This window comes from Populus trichocarpa, chromosome 10 (genome assembly GCF_000002775.5).
Source record: "Populus trichocarpa isolate Nisqually-1 chromosome 10, P.trichocarpa_v4.1, whole genome shotgun sequence".
Classification (NCBI taxonomy): domain Eukaryota; kingdom Viridiplantae; phylum Streptophyta; class Magnoliopsida; order Malpighiales; family Salicaceae; genus Populus; species Populus trichocarpa.
Window position 1 is genome coordinate 13179997 of NC_037294.2, and position 20390 is coordinate 13200386.

General features: G+C 34.0%; 1 protein-coding gene across 6 annotated transcripts; it reads right to left on the reverse strand.

The window, feature by feature from the left end:
- Nucleotides 1-8: 8 nt before the first annotated feature.
- LOC7475527 (uncharacterized) lies at nucleotides 9-13588 on the reverse strand. 6 transcript variants are annotated; one of them, XM_024610154.2, is made up of 26 exons: nucleotides 13353-13585; nucleotides 13107-13219; nucleotides 12870-12996; nucleotides 12529-12627; nucleotides 12380-12448; nucleotides 12135-12269; nucleotides 11996-12064; nucleotides 10495-10547; nucleotides 10221-10380; nucleotides 9165-9329; nucleotides 8122-8206; nucleotides 7782-8012; nucleotides 7569-7663; nucleotides 7406-7448; nucleotides 6733-6890; nucleotides 5731-5841; nucleotides 3998-4066; nucleotides 3715-3858; nucleotides 3012-3086; nucleotides 2748-2924; nucleotides 2544-2629; nucleotides 1999-2053; nucleotides 1469-1594; nucleotides 1259-1372; nucleotides 743-859; nucleotides 9-341 (listed from the first exon to the last, which is right to left on the reverse strand). In XM_024610154.2, exons 1-26 carry the CDS (start codon nucleotides 13473-13475, stop codon nucleotides 276-278), a joined length of 2865 nt encoding a protein of 954 aa, XP_024465922.2. In that variant the 5' UTR covers nucleotides 13476-13585; the 3' UTR covers nucleotides 9-275. The 6 variants fall into 6 exon arrangements, with proteins under 6 accessions (XP_024465922.2, XP_024465923.2, XP_024465924.1 ...); XM_024610155.2 differs by lacking the exon at nucleotides 9165-9329 and having other exon boundaries at nucleotides 13353-13586; XM_024610156.2 differs by lacking the exon at nucleotides 13353-13585 and having other exon boundaries at nucleotides 12870-12988.
- Between the last annotated feature and the right edge of the window lie 6802 nt (nucleotides 13589-20390).

A 20390-nucleotide genomic window follows, 5' to 3' on the forward strand; every position in this document is an offset into this window, starting at 1 on the left:
CTCTTAGCTCGATTACAAGAGAACTCATTTTTACTCTCTAACGTCAAATAGTTATTCACATTTCCACCCAATTCATGTATTTACATAGTGGAGCAATTGAACAGCAGGCTCCAAGTTTGTTGAAAAGAAAATAAGATTCGAGGAAAAAATGCAACTCAAAGTCACATATCAGGAGAAACATGCGACTGTTAGAAGTTTCTGTTAGCCCAACATTGCGCGCTTCAATGCAATGAGACTCTGTTACCTTTAAAAACTCGCAACACGTCCGAGAAATGTCATTGGTGCTTCCTTTGGTAAAGCGAATAACCAACAAGGGCAGACATCAGAAAAGTCCATAGCACCTGCACAGTGAATGCATTAACCAGTGATGTAGGGATACTGTGTAGTTGGAACAGTATCACATTTCTTTTTGACCAGATGGCATAGAGACCATCCAGTTCCAATTCCAAAGATACTAAACCAGTGAAACAATAGAAGGTTGCTTTTTCTCTCCAAAAAGAAAGAAGAAAAAACAATACAAAAAAGAAAATGAAATAGGGAACATCCAGCTTGAATGCCAATTCCATCGTTGCAACATATGGTAAGAGATTTGGAGTTACTAACATGGTCCATAGTTGCCATTTTCAAAAAATCAATTTCATTGGAAAAGCAGGCATTTAAGGTTCCAAAAAGAGTGTAAATTTGAATAAAAATCCAAATGAAGTCAACATAGACACATGGATTACTAAAAGAATTTAGGTACCGTGTTGATAGCATGCCATCTTTCCAGCCTTTTGATTCTAGCCTGCATGTCCTCAATTACCCCTTCTAAAGGAGCAGCGTCCCTACCTGGAGAGGATTCTGAAGCTGAGCTGCTTCCCTGTCAGTTTGGCCATGGTAATATAAAAACAGTGAACTCCTCAGCGGCTCAACCTTGAATATATATTAAAAGGTCATTTCTCAAATAATGGTTAATTCTTTTGGACTTAACAGATAACCTATCGAATCAGAATCAGGAAAAAAAAAAGGGGAGGGGGGGGGGGCATGAGCAGCGGGCCGGGCAAGGGATTATAAGGTGCCCCGTGAAGATCAAACAGTAAGGTTGTCTCTCATTGAGCAGTTTGTTAACTGGAAAGATGTCCTGGCCCTCTATCAATACATGCTGCCTATTTCAACATTGAAGACTGAACAGGACTGATATCTTACACTAATTTTCCCTCAAGTAAAATCAAATGTCACAACCAGATGGCTGCTATCCCATTCAATAATAGTAAAATACCTGAGATTGTATAAATTCAACAAGTTCCTGCAACCTTGCAGCTTGTTGAGCATGAATTCCACTGTAACTTCTTTGCATTGCTGGTAATCTTTCCAAAATGATCTGCAGATAACTCTGAAAGTACAACAAAAAAGCCAATCCAAAAAATGAGAGGCCGAAGAAGTCCCAGGGCTGAAGATAAAACTATACAAGCAGAACTGAAGGCAAAACCTTAGTTGTATATGAACCATCCAGTTTAAGTGTTGAACCAGCTGCCGCCACAGCTTCCTTATTAACCCCTTTGATCTGTAAGTAAGGACTAGGGGTGTCTTGCAGATGATCAACCTCAATGAGAATCTACAAATCAGAAAAAAAAAATGAAACTCATTCAGAAAGCCACACATATGAGAAGCTTATATACAGGAAACAGAAGACAAGAAGCATGGAATACATGAAAACCTGGCATCATCAAGCATTAGTGCTTAAGGTTATGGAAATAGGCACTGATGATGGCTTAATTATCTTGGACCACGAAGACCTGGGTCGTGCTTCTTAATTTACTTAATCAATATCCATAGTTAGTACTTAATATGAAATTTCCTTTAAGACAATATCAAGATAAGCTACAGCTCAACTGATAAAAAAAGCCCAAAAACTATAGAATAAGTTGACAAATTTAATTACAAAAACAGAACCGAGGACTGTACGCAATTTGGAAGATTGGACGTATAAATTACAAGAGAAATCCAGTGATATTATACCTTTCCATCTTGGTAGATATATGCAGATGCTTCAATGCATGCTACAGCTTGATACCTGATATTGCATGATAACAGAGAATACATCAATGAATTGTAAAATCCATCAGTTGTTCAGCTGTAAAGCATTAAAAGGAAGAACACTAGAATGCTTAAAACAAGCAGAAAATGCTATATACAGCCCATCAAAAGTTAATGATACATTTGTATTTTCCAAAATAATGACATAATAAACGCTAGAAAAACAGTTGTTTGTTTGTTTACAGCAGTTAAATTTATGTAACTGCCTAAAAGAAACAAATTGTTCTTCACCGATATCCAGAAGATGGAAGGATTGTTCACGTGCTGTGATACAAAAGCACGAGGATGGAATAGTGTCCACTTAATCAAGGGTTTTGAGCATGTCAACTCCTCAATTATAAAAACAATGGGACTCAACAAGATAGATATAGACACATGCTATAGCATTTAAATTGTCTTAACTAGGAACAAAAATGTGAAGATAAGTTCATGTGAAAAGAAAAGCAAAACTATACACATGGTCTTACCCAAGGTTAAGAAGGCCAGCGACCGTGCTGGTGCTGATATCAAAATCCACTTTTGGTTGAATAATGAAATTCCCTTCTCTTATAGGCTATTGTTGAAAACATTAGAAAATAAAAATCAAGCATTCACTAGATATTGAAGATAGAAAATACATTATAAATTGACAAGGAAACATGTCAAATAACTCCAATACATTATATACGAACCTCTCGAATCAACAATGCAAATCTACCCTCACAGATTCTGAATCGTATGCAGTCGCTCTCTGCCAGCTGCCCATTTGTAGGAAGTCCAGGTAGCCTTAAATATATATCAATGAAATTCTGAACAAAACTGCACAACTTCACAGGATCTAAGATTTTCAAAATATCTTGAGAAGCCACCTGTTATTGATCACAAACAATAGAAGTAGATCAGACACAAACCACGGTACATAATCTTCCACCAAATCATCATGAAAGTGAACTTACTTGCTTATTACTCTTCAAAACAAACAAAGAACTCTCAGGGGAAAGAACAGGATCAAAGTCATTTCGAATTTTGAGCTGCGACAATATAAGAATATTGAAAAACCTCCAAGTTAAACTTGCAAATAGAATATCAGTCCTCAGAAATGCACTGTAACAGAACATCAATATTTTCAAGAAACATGAAGGGACATGTATCATTACTAACTACAGTTTGTATGTTTCCAACATAAAAGATGTAGACAAATGAGTGTGAAAGTGCACCAGTATAAATGTGAAAAATCAAGAATGGTATTCTTCTCCTAAAAGATCTGAAAAAAAGGCATTTCAGAGGTTCTATGCAATCCATTTTGATGATGACTTGAACTTCTATTAACATATTGACAATGATAATTTTGATCTTTGGTTGATTGAAAAATATGTGATTAATGGCATTCAATTTTTAATGTGACAAAGTGACCTTATTCTTTTTTCTTGGGCAGTCAAGGAACTTAACCTTTTCTACTAAATGTTATAGATATTTCCAGAACTTTTCAAGATGATGTCTCAATAAAAGAAGGCTTATCTCAGTAGCACATACATGTGTCTCTGTGGGAAGATAAAACTATTGACAAGACCAATGTTTAAAACATGGAAAACATTGAAATACCTTTCACAGTAAAACATAAAGAACAATAAGAAGATCAGACAGTGGGGGTCTACTAACATGCGCATGAACAAGATGCGGCTCAATATGCTGCTGAAAAATTGGAAACACTGTCATCATGATATCATTTTGGGACATAAAACACCCCACTCTACTTTTATCCCTTTGAACTCGAGAAATAAGATGTGAATGCACACCACCAACCTGTTTTCACAAAAGATGAAGTTACTTCACAACTAAACTTTCTCATCATCAATAGAAAATGTCTTTAGAAATCAGAACATCCACGAACACTGTCTCTCTGAAAATAAAGCCTAAAAAAGGGAATGCAAATTCATCTTACAACAGCAATCCACAGGTCAAGTGATTTTCGGATTTCAGGATGCAGAGCATACACCCCTTCAAAAATGATCTGGAAAAAAGAAAGAACGATTTAAAAAAAAAGTCAAATAACATAGCATAAACTTAAATCACCACTATTGGCAAAGGATTTCATAAGTGGAAATACCAATTGCTATGATCATATAAAACTGTAAAGATGCATTACATGAACACTTGTTTTTCTAACTAGCCTGCATGAAAATGAATAAAACTTATAGCCAGTGTGGATCCAATTCTACTATACATGGTATGCACTGAACAGCGTGCATATAATGAGAAACTGAAAAGTAGTAAGCGAATAATTTTGTATTAAAATGTTTGACCCTTCTTAACATCTCCAGGTTTCATTTTTTTACAAAATTCTAACACCACTAAGCATTTATCTAAAAAACTGGTGAAACAAATGTAGCATTAAAATACGAGCATATAGCATCAATCTTCCATATCCTTAACAACACAGGAACAGCAACTGATGACACAGCATTTGGAGCTCAGTTAAGTTAATGAGAAACAGTTCACATTCAAATTTGTGTAAGGTTCACTGCTAGTTTGTAGTAAATATGCCCCATATTAAAACAAGGTTTAGCATTTTGAGGAAAGAAATTTAGTCACAGGTAGTCATACTGTTTTTAGAAGGCTCGCCTTGTGTAATCTCCAGACAGGACTTAATGATGGAAGGCATGAATTAAAACATGTTGGCAAATTTTCAAACTAGTCAGAAATAGCTTTTGTAATCTTTCCACTTCTGTATTCTCCACTCTCTCCTCTTTTTGGTATGTTATATCCTTCTCAAATAGACTGATAGACACAAATGTTGTGCACCCCGTCTCTCATGCTTTCCCCCTCTCCCCCCTTCTAAAGTTATTATTGTTGTTGTTATCGTTATTCTAATTTTCAGAAAAAAAGGAGAAACTGTTATTAGAAAGAAAGAATTGTACAGCACAAAATGAGGACAAGACATCCTCCCAAAAAGGGATAAGGAACAATCTTGATCTAAACAATGAAGCAGACCAATCCCTTTGAATATCCACTAGAGAAGAGCACCTAAATGCACCTGCCAGATGACATCACAAAGAAGCGAAGAAAACTATCTTATCCCACAAAACCAGCCTACATGTGAAGTGATTATAAAAAATCCTTGCATTTTCTTCCATCCAAGTGCACCAAAAAAAACTTCACCGACAGCACCATCTCTGTAAAGGAAAATTTTCATTATTTCTTACTTTGAAAAGGTTAGCACCCTAGCACCAGCAATTTGCTTAACACATCATACTAGGCTCCACTAGAGATAAATTGTCTTGTATATATATGCCTACTTGCAGAATAACATGAATCCTTAAAGCCACACTAAAGGGATAAATTGTCCTGTAAAGGAATCTAGTGGATCTCTAGCTTACCATAAGCTAAATTTTATCGTGATACCCTGAATCACAGGATAAGGTTCCTAATTGAAACAACACTCAAACAATTAAATGACTTAAGTAGGACTGTACCTTAAGCCCATCTCTGCCTCCCCATTAACCTTTTGGGCTTTATGTCAGAATATTATCAAGTGATATCTTTCTTTTCTTCTTTATAGAAGTTTGATTAAAATAAAGACAGATAAATGTAATTGTGTAATACATCACTGCAAAATAAAAAATAAACCCATGATAGCAAGTTCCAGGAGCTGTATAAGCAAGTATGATAACAAACCACGCCGCAATCTTCAGAAACTTCAAGTTCTTTAAATCCACTACGAGCACCAGTCTCCAAATCAAACATGGGTACTTTTGTTCTTCTACCATTCCTTATGTTACCGATATTCTGTAAAAGAATGATGGAACAATGACTGTATGTCAAATGCAAATATTTTTTCCAGGAACTTAAAAGGCAAACCAAGTGAAATGAATGTGACTTTTCTTCAAAGCAATAATCTGCAATTATTACCAGCAAATGTAGAATTGATGTCACGGTATCTATAATAAGCCTATTTACAGAAGATATACTGTACATAACAAAGTAGGTAAATGATATAGCATTTTGAACCCGACGCATTAAATGAAGAAAAATTGACAAATCAAAAGGAACAGAAGTTTGTTGCATGCATGGAAGGATTCACAAACAAGAATATGTCAGGTTGCTCTGATGAAGGATTTAAATATTGCAAAGGGGCCAGCTAAGGATCAGACCGTTTGATGTATATTCTTGACAATTAAAAAACCCCAATGAATGAGGAATCTGGCAATAATCTTCTAAGAGAATCTCAAAGTAGTAAACATAACAGTTTCTTTAAAAATACCCTTCTTTTCCCCAAGTCAAACCATTTAGAGGGAAAGAAAAGGATTGTAGCATGAGAAAACAGAATTATTTTCAAACCAAAAGGGTTCTGATAAATGCTTAACTGCTGAGACGATAAGGGAGGTCAAGAAATGTTTAATAAAAAATGGAGATCAGGAATACAAGAATTTGAAGAATTCTCACATGTCATGATTGGATGATGGAGATGGAAGCTGGTGTATAAATCTCTACTAAACAGTGAAAGTATGAAACAAATGCTTGACCAAACAAACGCCTTTTTACATTTTACTCCAACTCTTTGCTCTACCATATTTTAATATTTCCAAGCAATCTTATCTGAACAGCCATCTAACAAATGATAGCATTATTGATGTAGAAAAGATCTGCATAAGATGAATAAAATTGGCATCTCCCTACCTTTGAAAGCAAAGACAGATCTAGAGAGCTAAAGTCGTCATACTTAAAATCTTTCACTTGTTCAGATTTAAAATAGCTTTCAAGGGAAACTACTTCGCACCCAACAATGTTAGCCATTTTGTGGGCCAGACTAGTTTTTCCGGATCCACTTGGGCCTCCTGTAACAACAATGAGATTAGAAAAGGCAATATTTATGAACTTAAACAAAGTAAATTGCTAAAAGCAAACACCACAATGTCACAGGAAATTGATTCCTCAAAGAAATTTTCTCTTCCAAGAGGAATTTTATGGTTCCAGAAGTTTTTTTTTTTTTTTTTTCATTTGAGCACCGTAATAGGAAATGCCATGGCCTTCTTTGAAACCATAATGACAAAAAATTACACAAGGAGATTAAAATTCTTTATTTTGTGCACAAATATGTGTCTGCAATTAAAATTACAATCAAATCAAATCAATTACAAACATATTACTATGATCACGCTTCTGAAAACATTGACATAAGGAGATTTAATTGTGCACTTGCCCATGACATTTATGAACTTGAATGACACAACACTTTGCATCAACAACTGGATTACTTTCAAGAATATTCCATAGTTAACACGTGGTCAAAAATTCTTTTTTTGAAATGTCTATGCCTGTGAGAGAGAGAGACTTTTAAAGCATGTATTACCAATTCCAACAATGACAGGGGGGCCTTTATTCTCCAACAAAGCCTGAAAAAATATGTAAAATTGCATAATTTTTAACCAGACTGATTGTACTGGTAAGCTTCTTAAACTTGAACGTGTATAATTACATTAATCTCACATTCAATTTTTTTTTTAACTCATTACCTGTATTGCTTGAACAGCAAGAAGCAACCCTCTATCCAAATCATATGAATCAGGCATAGGAGCAATCTTCATGTTATCCCTGAAAGAGGAAGAATCTGTGGTTGCTTCATGAGAGAATTCACGAAACGTAATGATAACACTCCGACAATGTAGTTCATCACCAAGAACACTTAATGAACATTTGTAACAATCTTCCAGGTAGAGGACACTTACCTATGACTGAACTCCCATGTGACGTATCTGATGATATAAAATGCCATGTTGCTACTATAGGCTCCATTTTAGATTTTGTTGGAGACCGAGTCCATGGTTGAGATAAATCCTCAAGCCGATTAACAAGGTTTGGAGAGGTACGGATTGGCCTTGGGGCAACAATGACCCTTTCTTGATTGCTTGTCATTGAAGTATTAGGCAATAGTGGTGGTGTGTTAAGACGTGGTACACCTGCAAGTGAAGTAGCAAATTGTAGAAAGGAGAACTTTTGATCTATACCAGACAAACCAACCAAAATGCTTAGACAGAGAGTATTGATAGTTATCATGCCAGTTCCAACCTTTTCTCTGAAGAATCATTTCCAGATATGACTTGGTGATCCAAGGTCCATTAACACCCATCCTCGTTGCCTCTGCTCCAACAGTCTACATAAAAGTAGAATAGCCAAGATAAATGAAAGCTTTGGCCATAGTTCCCAAGTGGAAGTCCAAGGACCAATCTAATTTCTGGTACTGAACAAAAAATAGCACATAAAAGATCAGCTATTTACTACGAGAATGGAAAGTGTTGGCCCAGCTACTATCATATGTATCATATAGATTGAGGAAAATACGTAACAAAAATTGGATGATATGATTTAGTGGACACTCAAGCTGAGTCATGAAACATGCCGTCCAACAGCTGGAGTAATGAGTGAAGATACAGAACTAGAATCAGCCTGTTCAGTTACATGCTAATCATGTACACAGCATAACAAAATAAGAAATCTCCATCATGATTATTAGGAAATTTCTACTAACATTTGGCAATCAGAAGATCCATGAACTTGTGTGCTAATGTCCCCCATGCACAACACTCATCATGAAGAAAAAATTTCCATTCATTCAATCTCCCTAAAGCCAACTGAAAAACTAGATGCTTCATGCACTCGTGCAAAAAGTTATCAAGAATCGTTATTTGCATAACTTTTTTGTAGAAACAATTCTGGAATAAGATCGTGTTTCCTGCATTTTTGTGATGTAACAATCCAGGGGCATTTAGGGAAAATCACTAACTTAGAATTGGAGCACTCTTATTGTTCGTCGCATTTTCCCCTTCACTTTCTTCCTGTCACTTGCTGGTGGATATGTTACTCACCCTCAGGTTTTTGCAGATTCTATTCTTTCCAATTAAAAATTTTCTATCCCACAAAATGTGTGGGTGGGTGGGTGGGTGGGTGAGCTGGCGGGTGGGTAATGATAATAATAATAAAGGTAAATAGCTATCTTGTTCTACTAATTATCCAGTACCTTACTCAATTGCTTGGAAAAATATAAGAGCACAACAAATAAATGATTGTGAAGCCTCCTACATGTTATCTTAATCAAAAAGATGGATCCATACTTTCCTATTCATGCCCCTCAGCACCACGAATGTCTCACCAAGAGTATCGATGGTCTCTAACGACAGTGAAAGATTTCCATTGCTAACAGATGAAGATGCCCGTTTATAACTCACTACAACATTGTACCCTAAAGCCAGCAACCCACCAAGTGTCATTCTCCCAACCTGTCTCAACATTAAATGATAAAATAGGTAAGCAAAACCACCAAAGATTACAAATTCTGTGAAATATTAGAGTCTAGTTTTTAAAAGAATTGAACTTACATTTCAAGTTGTACTAATGTTGTCCTATAAAAACAGACACCATATAAAATAAAGAGACTACAGATTCCAAACAACATAAGAAAAGATGCATTTAAGACCTCTAAGCTACCAGTTCCAATAATGGATAGGATTACAGTATATATTGGAAATGGAAGCAGCCTATGCATCTTGAATGTAGGGACCATGTCTCAAATACAATTGTCTAGATAGTATGGATCTTGTGCTGAAGCTTCCAGAAGCAACAAAATGTCCTTGTTAGTAACTGCAGTAGACTACTGGACGGGTGTGGGGAAGAACCTTGCCAAAGGTTCCATTTCCCTAGGAATTCTTTCCCTTTTATTTGTTTATCACGAGTTCACGTTCATTGATTGATTGATTGATTGATTGATTGATAAGATGCCTGAATAGTGTGCCCAGTCATATGCAGATGTGAGGAAGAATGATTATTTCACAGGTACCTACCTATCCATGGTCCTAATGATCACGCACTGCAATGAAGGTCCATGAATTCCCTTGTACTTTAAAGATGACTGACATTAGTCTTGCAGCTTTTCTGGAAAGTTGTAGAGCAGTAATTTAACATTTTGTGTAGGCTGAGAAATGAACCATTACATTTTCAGAAAATTGCCTACTTGCATTCATTTCCATCTGAAAAGTAATGCTAAGAATTTATTCCTCTATATTGGCCACGGGTGTTAATTTCTTTCTGGAAGCTAGAATTCGATTTTGATAATAAACTTTGCTTTCAAAGTCCACGTTTATGCTATAATTGCAATCTCGGAAGACCCTTACCTCAAACTCAGCTTTTGGCCTGATAATAAAATTTTTGTCAACAATTCTCTGGTCCCCAAGTGATAGATAATATTTGATGCCAGACTGCCGCACCTTGATCCAATCATTTGTCAGTGCTTCTTCACTTGCTGAAGGAGGCCTAAGGTACATCTCAATAAAACTGCAACCAAGATAAAGTTCCAATCACAATTATTCACACTCAAAGCTCAGAGAATAAACCACTTGGTTTTGCACTGATATTATGGTAAGAAACAGAGAGTGAAGAATCACTAGCTTATCTGTATGTGCTGTTCCTTGGAAGGCATAAGCAGGATGTCCATCTGGTGACTGTCGCAACAAGTTAGCATTTAAGTAACATTCAATCAAAGGGTGCAGGTGATGCATATTAATTTACTAGCTAATAATGAACTATACAGCAAAAAAAAAAGGTGAGGGAAAGGTAATTCCATGAGCAATAACAAGAAGTGCAACTCAACGTAATTCCTGAGAAGCATTTGATAATTGACATTCAAAATCAACAAGACAACATATGCACTGGTCAATGCTTTAAATTACACACTTGTTATTGATTACGCACCCATCCACTGTTAAGAAGCAGTGTTTTGTCATGGTCTGCACCATATGCAGATTTTCTTTACCATTAAAACAAAAATTGAAGATTACAAGAAATCCTCATCCTTCAAAAGAATTTTCACAACTATCTCACTCACGTAGTGAACATGAAGGACATAGGCAATTAACAAGAACTAAAAAGGTATAAGGTCAGCCATTGTGCACATGAACAACTGTGAACCCACTGCCCAGTTTTTTTTTTTAATTTCCAAACTTCTTTTTTCAATTGCATACTTTTACATTCTAATTATATGAAATTAAGAGCCAAATTAAAACACGAATAAAATACATGGCACACCCTAAATTTGCGACAATTTTTATTTTGATTCTTTTTTTTTTTTCAATCCCTTATTTAGAGAGGAAAGAGAAAGTTGCATGAGAAAATAATTAATTGTCGCGATACTGACGGCAAAAAATGGTCAAACTTGGTGTTGATGGGTTCCAATCAACGATGGGATTTCAATGGTGGTGGCTTTTTAAAGGCCCTGATACGCTGAACCACTCAAGCTCGCGCGCCTAGCCTAACTTTTTTTAAGAAAAAAAAACCTTTAGCATTGGATTTTTGATGAATTTTTTTATTGTTTTTTTTTTTCAATTTCATCTTATAATATTGTGTTGATTTTGAATTAGTCTTTATTTTTTTACCATATAATAAAATAAAATAAAAATGTTATTGAACCCATTGGAATCCAGATCTCAGGTCACGGGTTTGGAGAGTTAACCAAGTTGACCGGAATCGATCCAATATACCATCATCTCAATATTAAAAAATAAAAGATGTTGACTTTAATTTTTTTTTTAAAGTCAAACCCCTTTTGAACGGTCATCCAAGTTGCTTTTAAATTCGCATGTCTGGTCTCTATTTTTTATGTCATTTTTTTGTCCTTTGATTCTTTTGCCTTGGAACCCGCAAATTGACTGAATCACATCGAGGCAACTCTCACATGATTTAATTGGAAACTCGGGCTTGGCAAGGACTCGAGTCGGGAGTTTCAAGTTTGACTCATTAGACCAGGTTTGATGGCAATATCAAAGAATTCCCTGTAACTTGAATAATTTTTTTACGTTCAAAATGATTTTAGTCCAACCCGCAGCATAGCACAGGAAATAAACTAGTTCTCAACTATTTAACTTAGCAATGAACCATGGAAAGATGTACATACCTCACTTCTACATTTCAGCTTGTAGATTGCTTCTCTAAATGATGAGACAAAGCTGTTGTTTATTCTAATCTGCAGAATAAAACCCGAGATGAAAACCAGCATTTTAAAAATTGTATAAGATAAGGACAAAAGCCCCAACCTGTGCATGGTGAAGGTCTGGCTCAATGTGTTTCCTAAACAGTGGGAATATGCTGTCAATAAGGTAATCCAATGAACAAGAATCCCCAATGTCGTATTGAACTTTAGAAAGAAGACTGAAATGAACTCCGCCAACCTGATCCACCAACCATGTTTAGAAATCATCGTATTTGAAGCTGTAAAGAAAATGACAGCTTCACAGCCCCTTATTCAAATCAAGATATATAACTTCAGAGCATAAGTTACCACAGCAACCCGGATATCCAGTAAGGAGCGCAGTCTTGCATGCAGAGCATAGGCACCATCAATTACTACCTAAGAACAAAGAAACATTAAAGAAATTAACTCCATGGAAGCAGGGAAAATCACAGTAACTGTTAGTTCCCCTGGCTTACCACTCCAGATGATGCGCTCTTTATTCCTTTGGAACCAATACGTCTTTTCTGTTGGTAATCAAACATTGGTGTCAAAGTATCTTTTCCTTTGGTCAAATCCTATTGCCAACACAAACAACTGTGTAAAGATAGACAAAACCAAATTTATATAGAACGCATTGGCATAACTTTTACTTCAGAGAAATTTTTTCGACACGTGACCAGAATAGGTTTCTAAATGATTACACTTGGGTATTTCTAAGAATTGGAAAACCAGTTTTCCAGTTAACTATATATTACAGAATTGCCACATGCAAAATCCAATCCAATCAAGTAGCAAAATTTGAGAAGAAAATGCAAACCTCAAGATTTTGTATCAGTGCATCGAAATCAATTGAATCCAAATCACTCCCATCATCAAATCCCATGCGATAATTCTCCATTGATATAACAACACAACCAATTACAGAAGCCACCTTCTCTGCTAAGCTTCACAGATCATCAAACAAGAAAAAAGTAAAATCAGAAAGTATCAAATAAAGCAACAGAAATACAACTATAGAAATTCTGAAAGTGAAAAAAAAAATTAGATATTCAACCTTGTTTTGCCTGAACCACTAGGACCACCAATGCCAACAGTAACAAGACCTTCTTTTTTCTCTCTGAGCTCTTGAATAGATTTTACCAATAAATAATATCCATGATCAAAAGACTGCATCATTCCAATCCAGCAATTAATTTTGATCGGAATTAATTTTTTTAAGAAAAAATAAGATATTATTACCTAGCTAACTAATATTCAAAATTAGAAGAAATGGATGAATGAAAGTGAAGAAAAAGCATACCACGTGAAGAGGGAGAGATTGGAGGATGGAGGAGGAGGAGGAGGAGGAGGAAGTAGGAGGCTGTTGCTGGAAGTAATCGCGGCCTCCTTCTTGGAATACTCGCTGAACAACCTCATGGTCCATTTGTCAACAACCGCACCAATCCTCTTTCGCTCTCTCTGGAGCCCTGAAGAATTTATATTGCTATTAGAGGAGAGAGGGAGAGAGAGAGAGAGAGACTCGGTTTTATTAGTTAAGTAGTAGTATTGCTTTTTATTATTCTGGTGCCTTAACTTTCTACCCCTTTGCTTCCTTGCTTGCTTCTGTACGCTCCCGCTTGTTTTCCTTCTCTTCTACACTTCGTTCATCTCTCTTTTCTTTCTTCGATTTTTTTAACTCTATTTTGGTTTTATTAATTAAAATTCGTGTCGTGATTATTTTTTTTTGAAGTCCTAGTTATGATAAAAAAAAAAAAAGTTATATCTGTCTTTAAAATTCTTGTAGTAAATTAACTAAATTTCACTACCCTTCCTCCATTTTTGCGGCGGTTTCACTTATGCACCCACCTGTCATTTGAAAATTATAAATTCATCCTCAGTATATTTGTTTTTATATTTGAAACCGAGTTGAGTTATGTTTTAAAAGGGTGTTAGGCTTGAAAAAATATTATATTAATGTTATTTTTAGTATTTTATGATAATTCTGATGAATTGATATTAAAAATTAAAAATAAATTATTTTAATATATTTTTAATTAAAAATATATTTAAAAAGCATATAGAAACCATTAAAATTATTTTTAAGTCCCCAAAACTGTCCTTTGTTTGACAGTCCCTGCACTCATTTTTTGTAGTGTCCAGTTTCCTTTTGCTCTTCAAAATTCAAAGATGGCGAATGAAATCCGAAGTTTTCTTTGCCAATTACATTATCTTCACTCTTGGCAACATTAGCTAGTGCAGGCATAAACAACAGACTCAGCCATGAACGGCGAATGGTGACCAACTCATACCAGTCACTCAGGGATTTCTATTCACTTTTGGTAAGGCAATGATTTGAGTGGTTTGATGGGTAATCTGATTATTTAAATAATTTTTTTTAACTATGGGTGTCCAGATTAACTTACGCGCACCTCGACTAATCCCTCGATATCCTGAAATTAACGACAAGGTAATCTTTTAGTGGCTCTAAAATTTGTGATACTCGAACTAGTAATATTTAGAGAGCAAACTCAAAACTTAATCAGTTACACCTCTCAAAATTACAAACTTATTCTCAGTAAAGTTCTATCAATTTGGCATTGTCTTTGCCAGGTTGAGACTGGTATACCTCTGGTTAGGGGTAAGTAAAAAAATTGAAAAACTGAGAAAATTAGAAAAAAAATAATCGAAAAATCGAACCGTGAAAAAAACCGATTAAAATTTTGAAAAAACCGACCGGTTCGGTTCGGTTTTATAAGGATGAAACCGAAAAAACCGAACTGAATCCAAACCAAAAAAACCGAGCCAAACCGGAAAAAAATTGGCCAAAACCAAGCCAAACCGAAAAAACCAAGTCAAACAGGAAAAAACCGAATCAAACCAGTTTGAACCGGTTTTTGTCCAAAAAAAGAGAACCGAAACCGATCAATTTGAAAATTGAACCGGTTTCAGTTTTTTTTAAAAAAAATTCAATTTAATTATTTTTTTTAATAAAAACTTAACCAAACAAAAAAAAATCACCCCTACCTCTCATCTATGTCCCAGTTGCAAATTTAGGAGGGTTTGTTGTGAGGAACTTCTACATCTTGTCCTGGACTGTGTTGCTTCACGGTAAAGTGTGGTGTCAAATTTGTTAAAAATATTAATTTTTACCATTGAGATCAAATTAAAAAATAAATTCACTTGTTTTTGAAAATTTTAAAATTTTATTGGAATTTAATTTTTAATTTAAGTTTTTCAACATGAAACTTTAATGTATTTTGAATTAATTCTGAATTAATGGAAAATTAATTTCAAATAATTTTATATTAACATATTTTGATGAAACTCAAAAAATTTAAAATAATTATATTCTACTTAAAAAAAATTAATGTTTTTAAAATAAATAGTTGAAAAGCTAAGATATATATATATATATATATATATATATATATATATATATATATATATATATATATATATATATATATATAAAGACCCCCAACAACCCCGGCTAGCACCCTCTACCCATACATTACATCACAGAAGGTGTAACAACCTTTACTGCACATATAACATTTCTTGACCGGGTTATATTATTTTTTTGGTGTTTTACTTTGAAGTTTTTTTTTATTTTTTATCCTTGTAATTGAATTGGAAACTTTGTTTGTTGAAGAGAGTAAATTTTTAAGCTCACTTGCAAAGAAAAACAGTAAAAACTAAAAACATTAAAAACTTGACCTAAGAAGTATACCTTTTCTGCTTACAAGTGTTTTTATTTTTATTTTATCGTTATATAACACTTGATAAAAAAAATATTTGAAAAATAGTATATTTTCAGTTCACAAACTATCAAATTTAAAAACAAAAGGAGTATATTTTAACCGAATTTCAAAAATCTTCCTCCATAATATTTATTTATTAATTTTTTTATTCATCGTGTAACATTTACTTTTGAAAGATTAGATTGAGTCAATAATGCAAATATTATATATAAAATAATTTTTTAATATCCATAAAATCATAACAACTTGGACAAGGAAGTTTTTTCTTTATTTATTTATTTTTCAGGTTCAAACTCTGAGACAGGAACCAAGAAAAAATATTATATTTTTCTTGATATACCATACTTATGTTGAGGGTTTAAATTTATCCAGTAATAAACTTATTCCTGGTTAACATATAAATCAGCTTAAAGATACCCTTACCATCGAAAAAAAAATCACAATGTGAAGCATTACTAAATAACAACTCCTTCCCGAAAAAGGACTTGTTAAATTGATATACCATAAATGATAAATTGAGTGGTTTTCCCTTCCTACAGAATCTAATTTGATCTCTTTGCTGAATTTTAAAGGTAGGTCGATCAAAAATCTTAAAACCAGGATGTAAAATCTTCCCAGAAAGAAAGAAAGAAAGAAAAAATCCATGTTCAAGCTTGACAAAGAAAACCCTTGAATATATTCTTGAAACCAGGCTTCATATACACTGCAATAAGACAAAGGAAAGAAAAAAAAACATTTATCTAATCTGCAAATCGCAGTAGCGGCAAAGTTCCATCGAATCAAAAGGGTGGAGGAATATTTTCCACTCTTCCCAATGGAGTCCGGCCACCTTGGCCCCTTGGTGTGCCCAGACCACCTCTTCCACGCTCGGTAATGGTATCCACATCCACCCACTGTTCGAGTTGGTAATAATAGTTGTGGGGTTGTTTTTGAGATGCTGATCGATGGGTGCAACGGTAAGAAGAAATGTTTTTTTTTTTTTTTTGACGAGGCTGTGGTGTCTGGCCGATCAAATTACATTAAAAAAAAAAATTCTGTGCTTGACAGATCTGCAAAGGTATTTAGGAGCGAAAGGCTTTTTGTGGCCGAAAAGATATGCAAATCTACAATAAGAATAATTCAGGGAGAAGTAGTTTTGAGAGGGAATAAATTAATTTATGAAACATCATAGATTAATATTTGTAGATGTCATTGAGGTTATATTATGTATAAAAATTGACAGGTATCTTTATTAAAATTTAAAAATTAAATTAAATCACGATTTGGTTTTAAAAAATAGAGGAAAAATAAAAAAAATAAAGGGGTGAGTGTTATTTTTTCTTCTAATAAAGTTAAATTATTTTAAATATTTGAGAAATTTAAATTTTTTCTTTCTTTTTTCTTTTTTATTTTATCGTGTTAGCAAGCTTCAATATTCCTCGTGTTGTTTTTTATTTGCTCATTAACAAAAACCTTGTTTACTTATGATAGCTCAGGAAATGTTTATACCAGTTACTCTTATGTTTTATATCATTTGTTTGAAAATTTTCTCTAGCGAAATAATTTATTTTTTATGCAAGTTTACCAACATGATTTTTGCAATATATTAAAGGTAAGGTAAAAGTCCATATTAAATAATTCAAGAGAAATTTGATAACAAACAATAGGTACCTGACCCCACCACAGGCCCATGGACATGGGCCAGGGGTAATGATGGGCTGGAGCAAAAAAATAAAGGCCTTTAATCATGGTTTCTTTTTAATTTAACCATGATCCTTTGTCTTGGATAACTCTTTTAATTTGCTGGAGATCAATCACAACACTCAATCAGTAAAAAACGAAGAACTTGCAATACAGACACCTCCTTGACCTGATCTCCTTACAAGAGAACTAAATCCAATGAACTGTTAGCTTGTTGATACTAAAATGACCTGAGCTCTCTCCTTCTCTCCATCTCTTAGCCTAATATTGTCAAGGAAACTCTAACTTTACCGGTGACTTTCTCACCGTAGCAATCCTTTTATTATTAATTTTGTTTTTTAGTTAAAACTCGGACTTAATTGGATGTTCAATCAAAATTTGGTTTGTATCTGGAATTTGTATTCTATTAAAATGCCTAGTCCATTAAATACGGTTTTAATTAGTGTCCATTGCGTGATTATGATCGGTGACTGTCTCTTGCTATTCGAGAGAGGTCGACACCTTGTTTTGAATAGTTAAAGTCTTTTATCAACGAAACCTAATAAACCTTGTTTCCCAATTAATTTATGGTGTTGTTAAGCCTGGTTGCATGTATGATTTGAAAAAAAACCCCTCTTTTTGGACAATCCTCGTCAAAAAATTACAGCGAACTTTCTGGTGATGTTCATGAAAATATATATTATTTGTTATCTCTCATGACTCATCGTTATCATGAAGAACTTTCAAACTATTATAATGTAATAAATTGTAGTTCGTGTATTGGTTTTTGATGTCATTGTACCATTGACACCGCACGATGATGCATCTCTTTAATTTATGTTATCAATGAAATTATAATTTTTTATAAGAAAAAAAAATCAAATTAATGAAGCTTTTAAATGCATTGAATTAATCTAACATGCTAATTCAATGGTGCAACAGCTTTTTTCGCATTCCTAAATGCACTAGCAAAATTGTTTTTCCACTATCGTGGAACGGAAGTCAATCTTTTTCTCCTTTCAGGCCATCATCTAAAAAGAATAAAAAGTCTCCGGGATTACAAAAATATATTTAGACCGCCGGTGACTACGATGAAAGCTTATCATATATTTTCAGAACTTTCCCAAGCTCTCTCAAGTCAAATAACGTGTTCTATAAAGGTGTTTAAGGTGTTTTCAAGAGGCATGGCGTGATAACAAAGAGTTTGAAATCTGCACAACAGATCTCAAGTTCGAGTTAGGGCGTGCATTTTTTATAAGAGTCTGTGACAGCCGGGGTTTTAATCATTCACCTAGGCCCACAAAATACACTTTTCAGGGATGATGTTTCCTCGAATCTAAAATACAAAAAAAAAGTGTTCTATAAAGGTGAAACCATATATATAGCACATTGGATTCGGCTGAGAAGTTTTATATATACAGGGTGCTACATGCAAAGTTGACACTTTAAAGAAACTATAATTAAATATAGTAAGTTTCTTTTTTACTACCCTATTCAAATCCAACGGCACAAATAGATGTATATATAATCACATCATGCAATGCTCATCTTGTCAACATATTTTTAACTCTTTTCTTTTTACCGGGGGATAGCCAGATAAAGATAAATTAACTATTTTTTTTTTTATAATGGGAGGTATTAGTTTCAATTTTTACTATTTAGATCATTAAACGACATACAATCAAGTATCTTGATAGATATTCGTTGAGAATTTGTTGCCTTATCTACTAAATGATCATGCAAAAACTAAGTAAGAAAAAAAAAACGATGGCTCTAAGAAAACAGATAAATTATCTATTAATTAATAAATGATCATTTAAATGATTTAAAAAAAAGATTGATGTTGTTTTAGGTGTGTCGCATCACGCATGAAGAAAAAAAATATATACATCTACGACCTAGGTTTTATATTTATAACATGATTTCAAGAAATATATCTTGAACTTAGTAGAATACAGCATGATTATTCTTGTAACTCGGATGAGATTTTGATATTTATATCATTGTTTAATCATTTAAACATTCTAAAAAGATGTTTATAAAGACATTATTAATTGTATCATTATTAATAAACGAACAATTTAATTAATAAAATTAAATTTAAAGTCCCAATTATGAAAATAAAATAAAAATAAAAAACACTCCATATATCCCTATAAATAAAAAAAATTCCAAGCCGGGCCTCGTCTTGTTTTTCCAAATTTCTTCTCTCTCCTATCCTCGAAAAAAAGGTAGGTTTTGTTCAACTATGGCCATTTTCAATATTTAATTGGTAAAAAAAATTCCAATTGATGATAATGATTAACGTGGTTCATGTTAAAAAGATGCTGCCTCCACTTATTTCGTTAGTTGTAGGACTACTGGGCATTCTCTCTACTGAAAGTCAACGCCTTCTCTCGCCCACTACTTTTGCTTTGCGTCTTGTCAGTTAGTGCTTTTTCACAGGTTTTCTTCTCCGCGTGTTCACTCATTTGACCACATCACCCTCTTCGTCCATCTGCTATCCTGCGCCTCCATCACCTTCTGTGAGTTTTCATGAAAAGCAGCCGCCCTCACAATAATCGTCATGTGTCCGACCCTTTCTTCTCTTTTCAATCTCTTTGGATTTTGGATACAACGTGATCTCTCCCTTATTTTTATTTTTATAATTCAGTTGCCATGGGGCACTCGCACCAAACGAATAACGAACAACCCCAGAATTAACGTCCATCTATAAATTTTTATTTTTTTATTAAAAAAAACAGGAAAGCAAGAGTCTAAAATATTCAACATTTATACTATTTTAAAAACAAAAAAATAGCTGAAGTTAAGTGCTTGCTGGTCTGAACTTCAACCCACTTTTCCTTTGACTAGGAGACTTTTTGCTAATTAAAGTTAGAAATTTCAATACTTCCTATACATCCATTTCTATATTAGTTGAAAATAATGTAGTAAGAAAT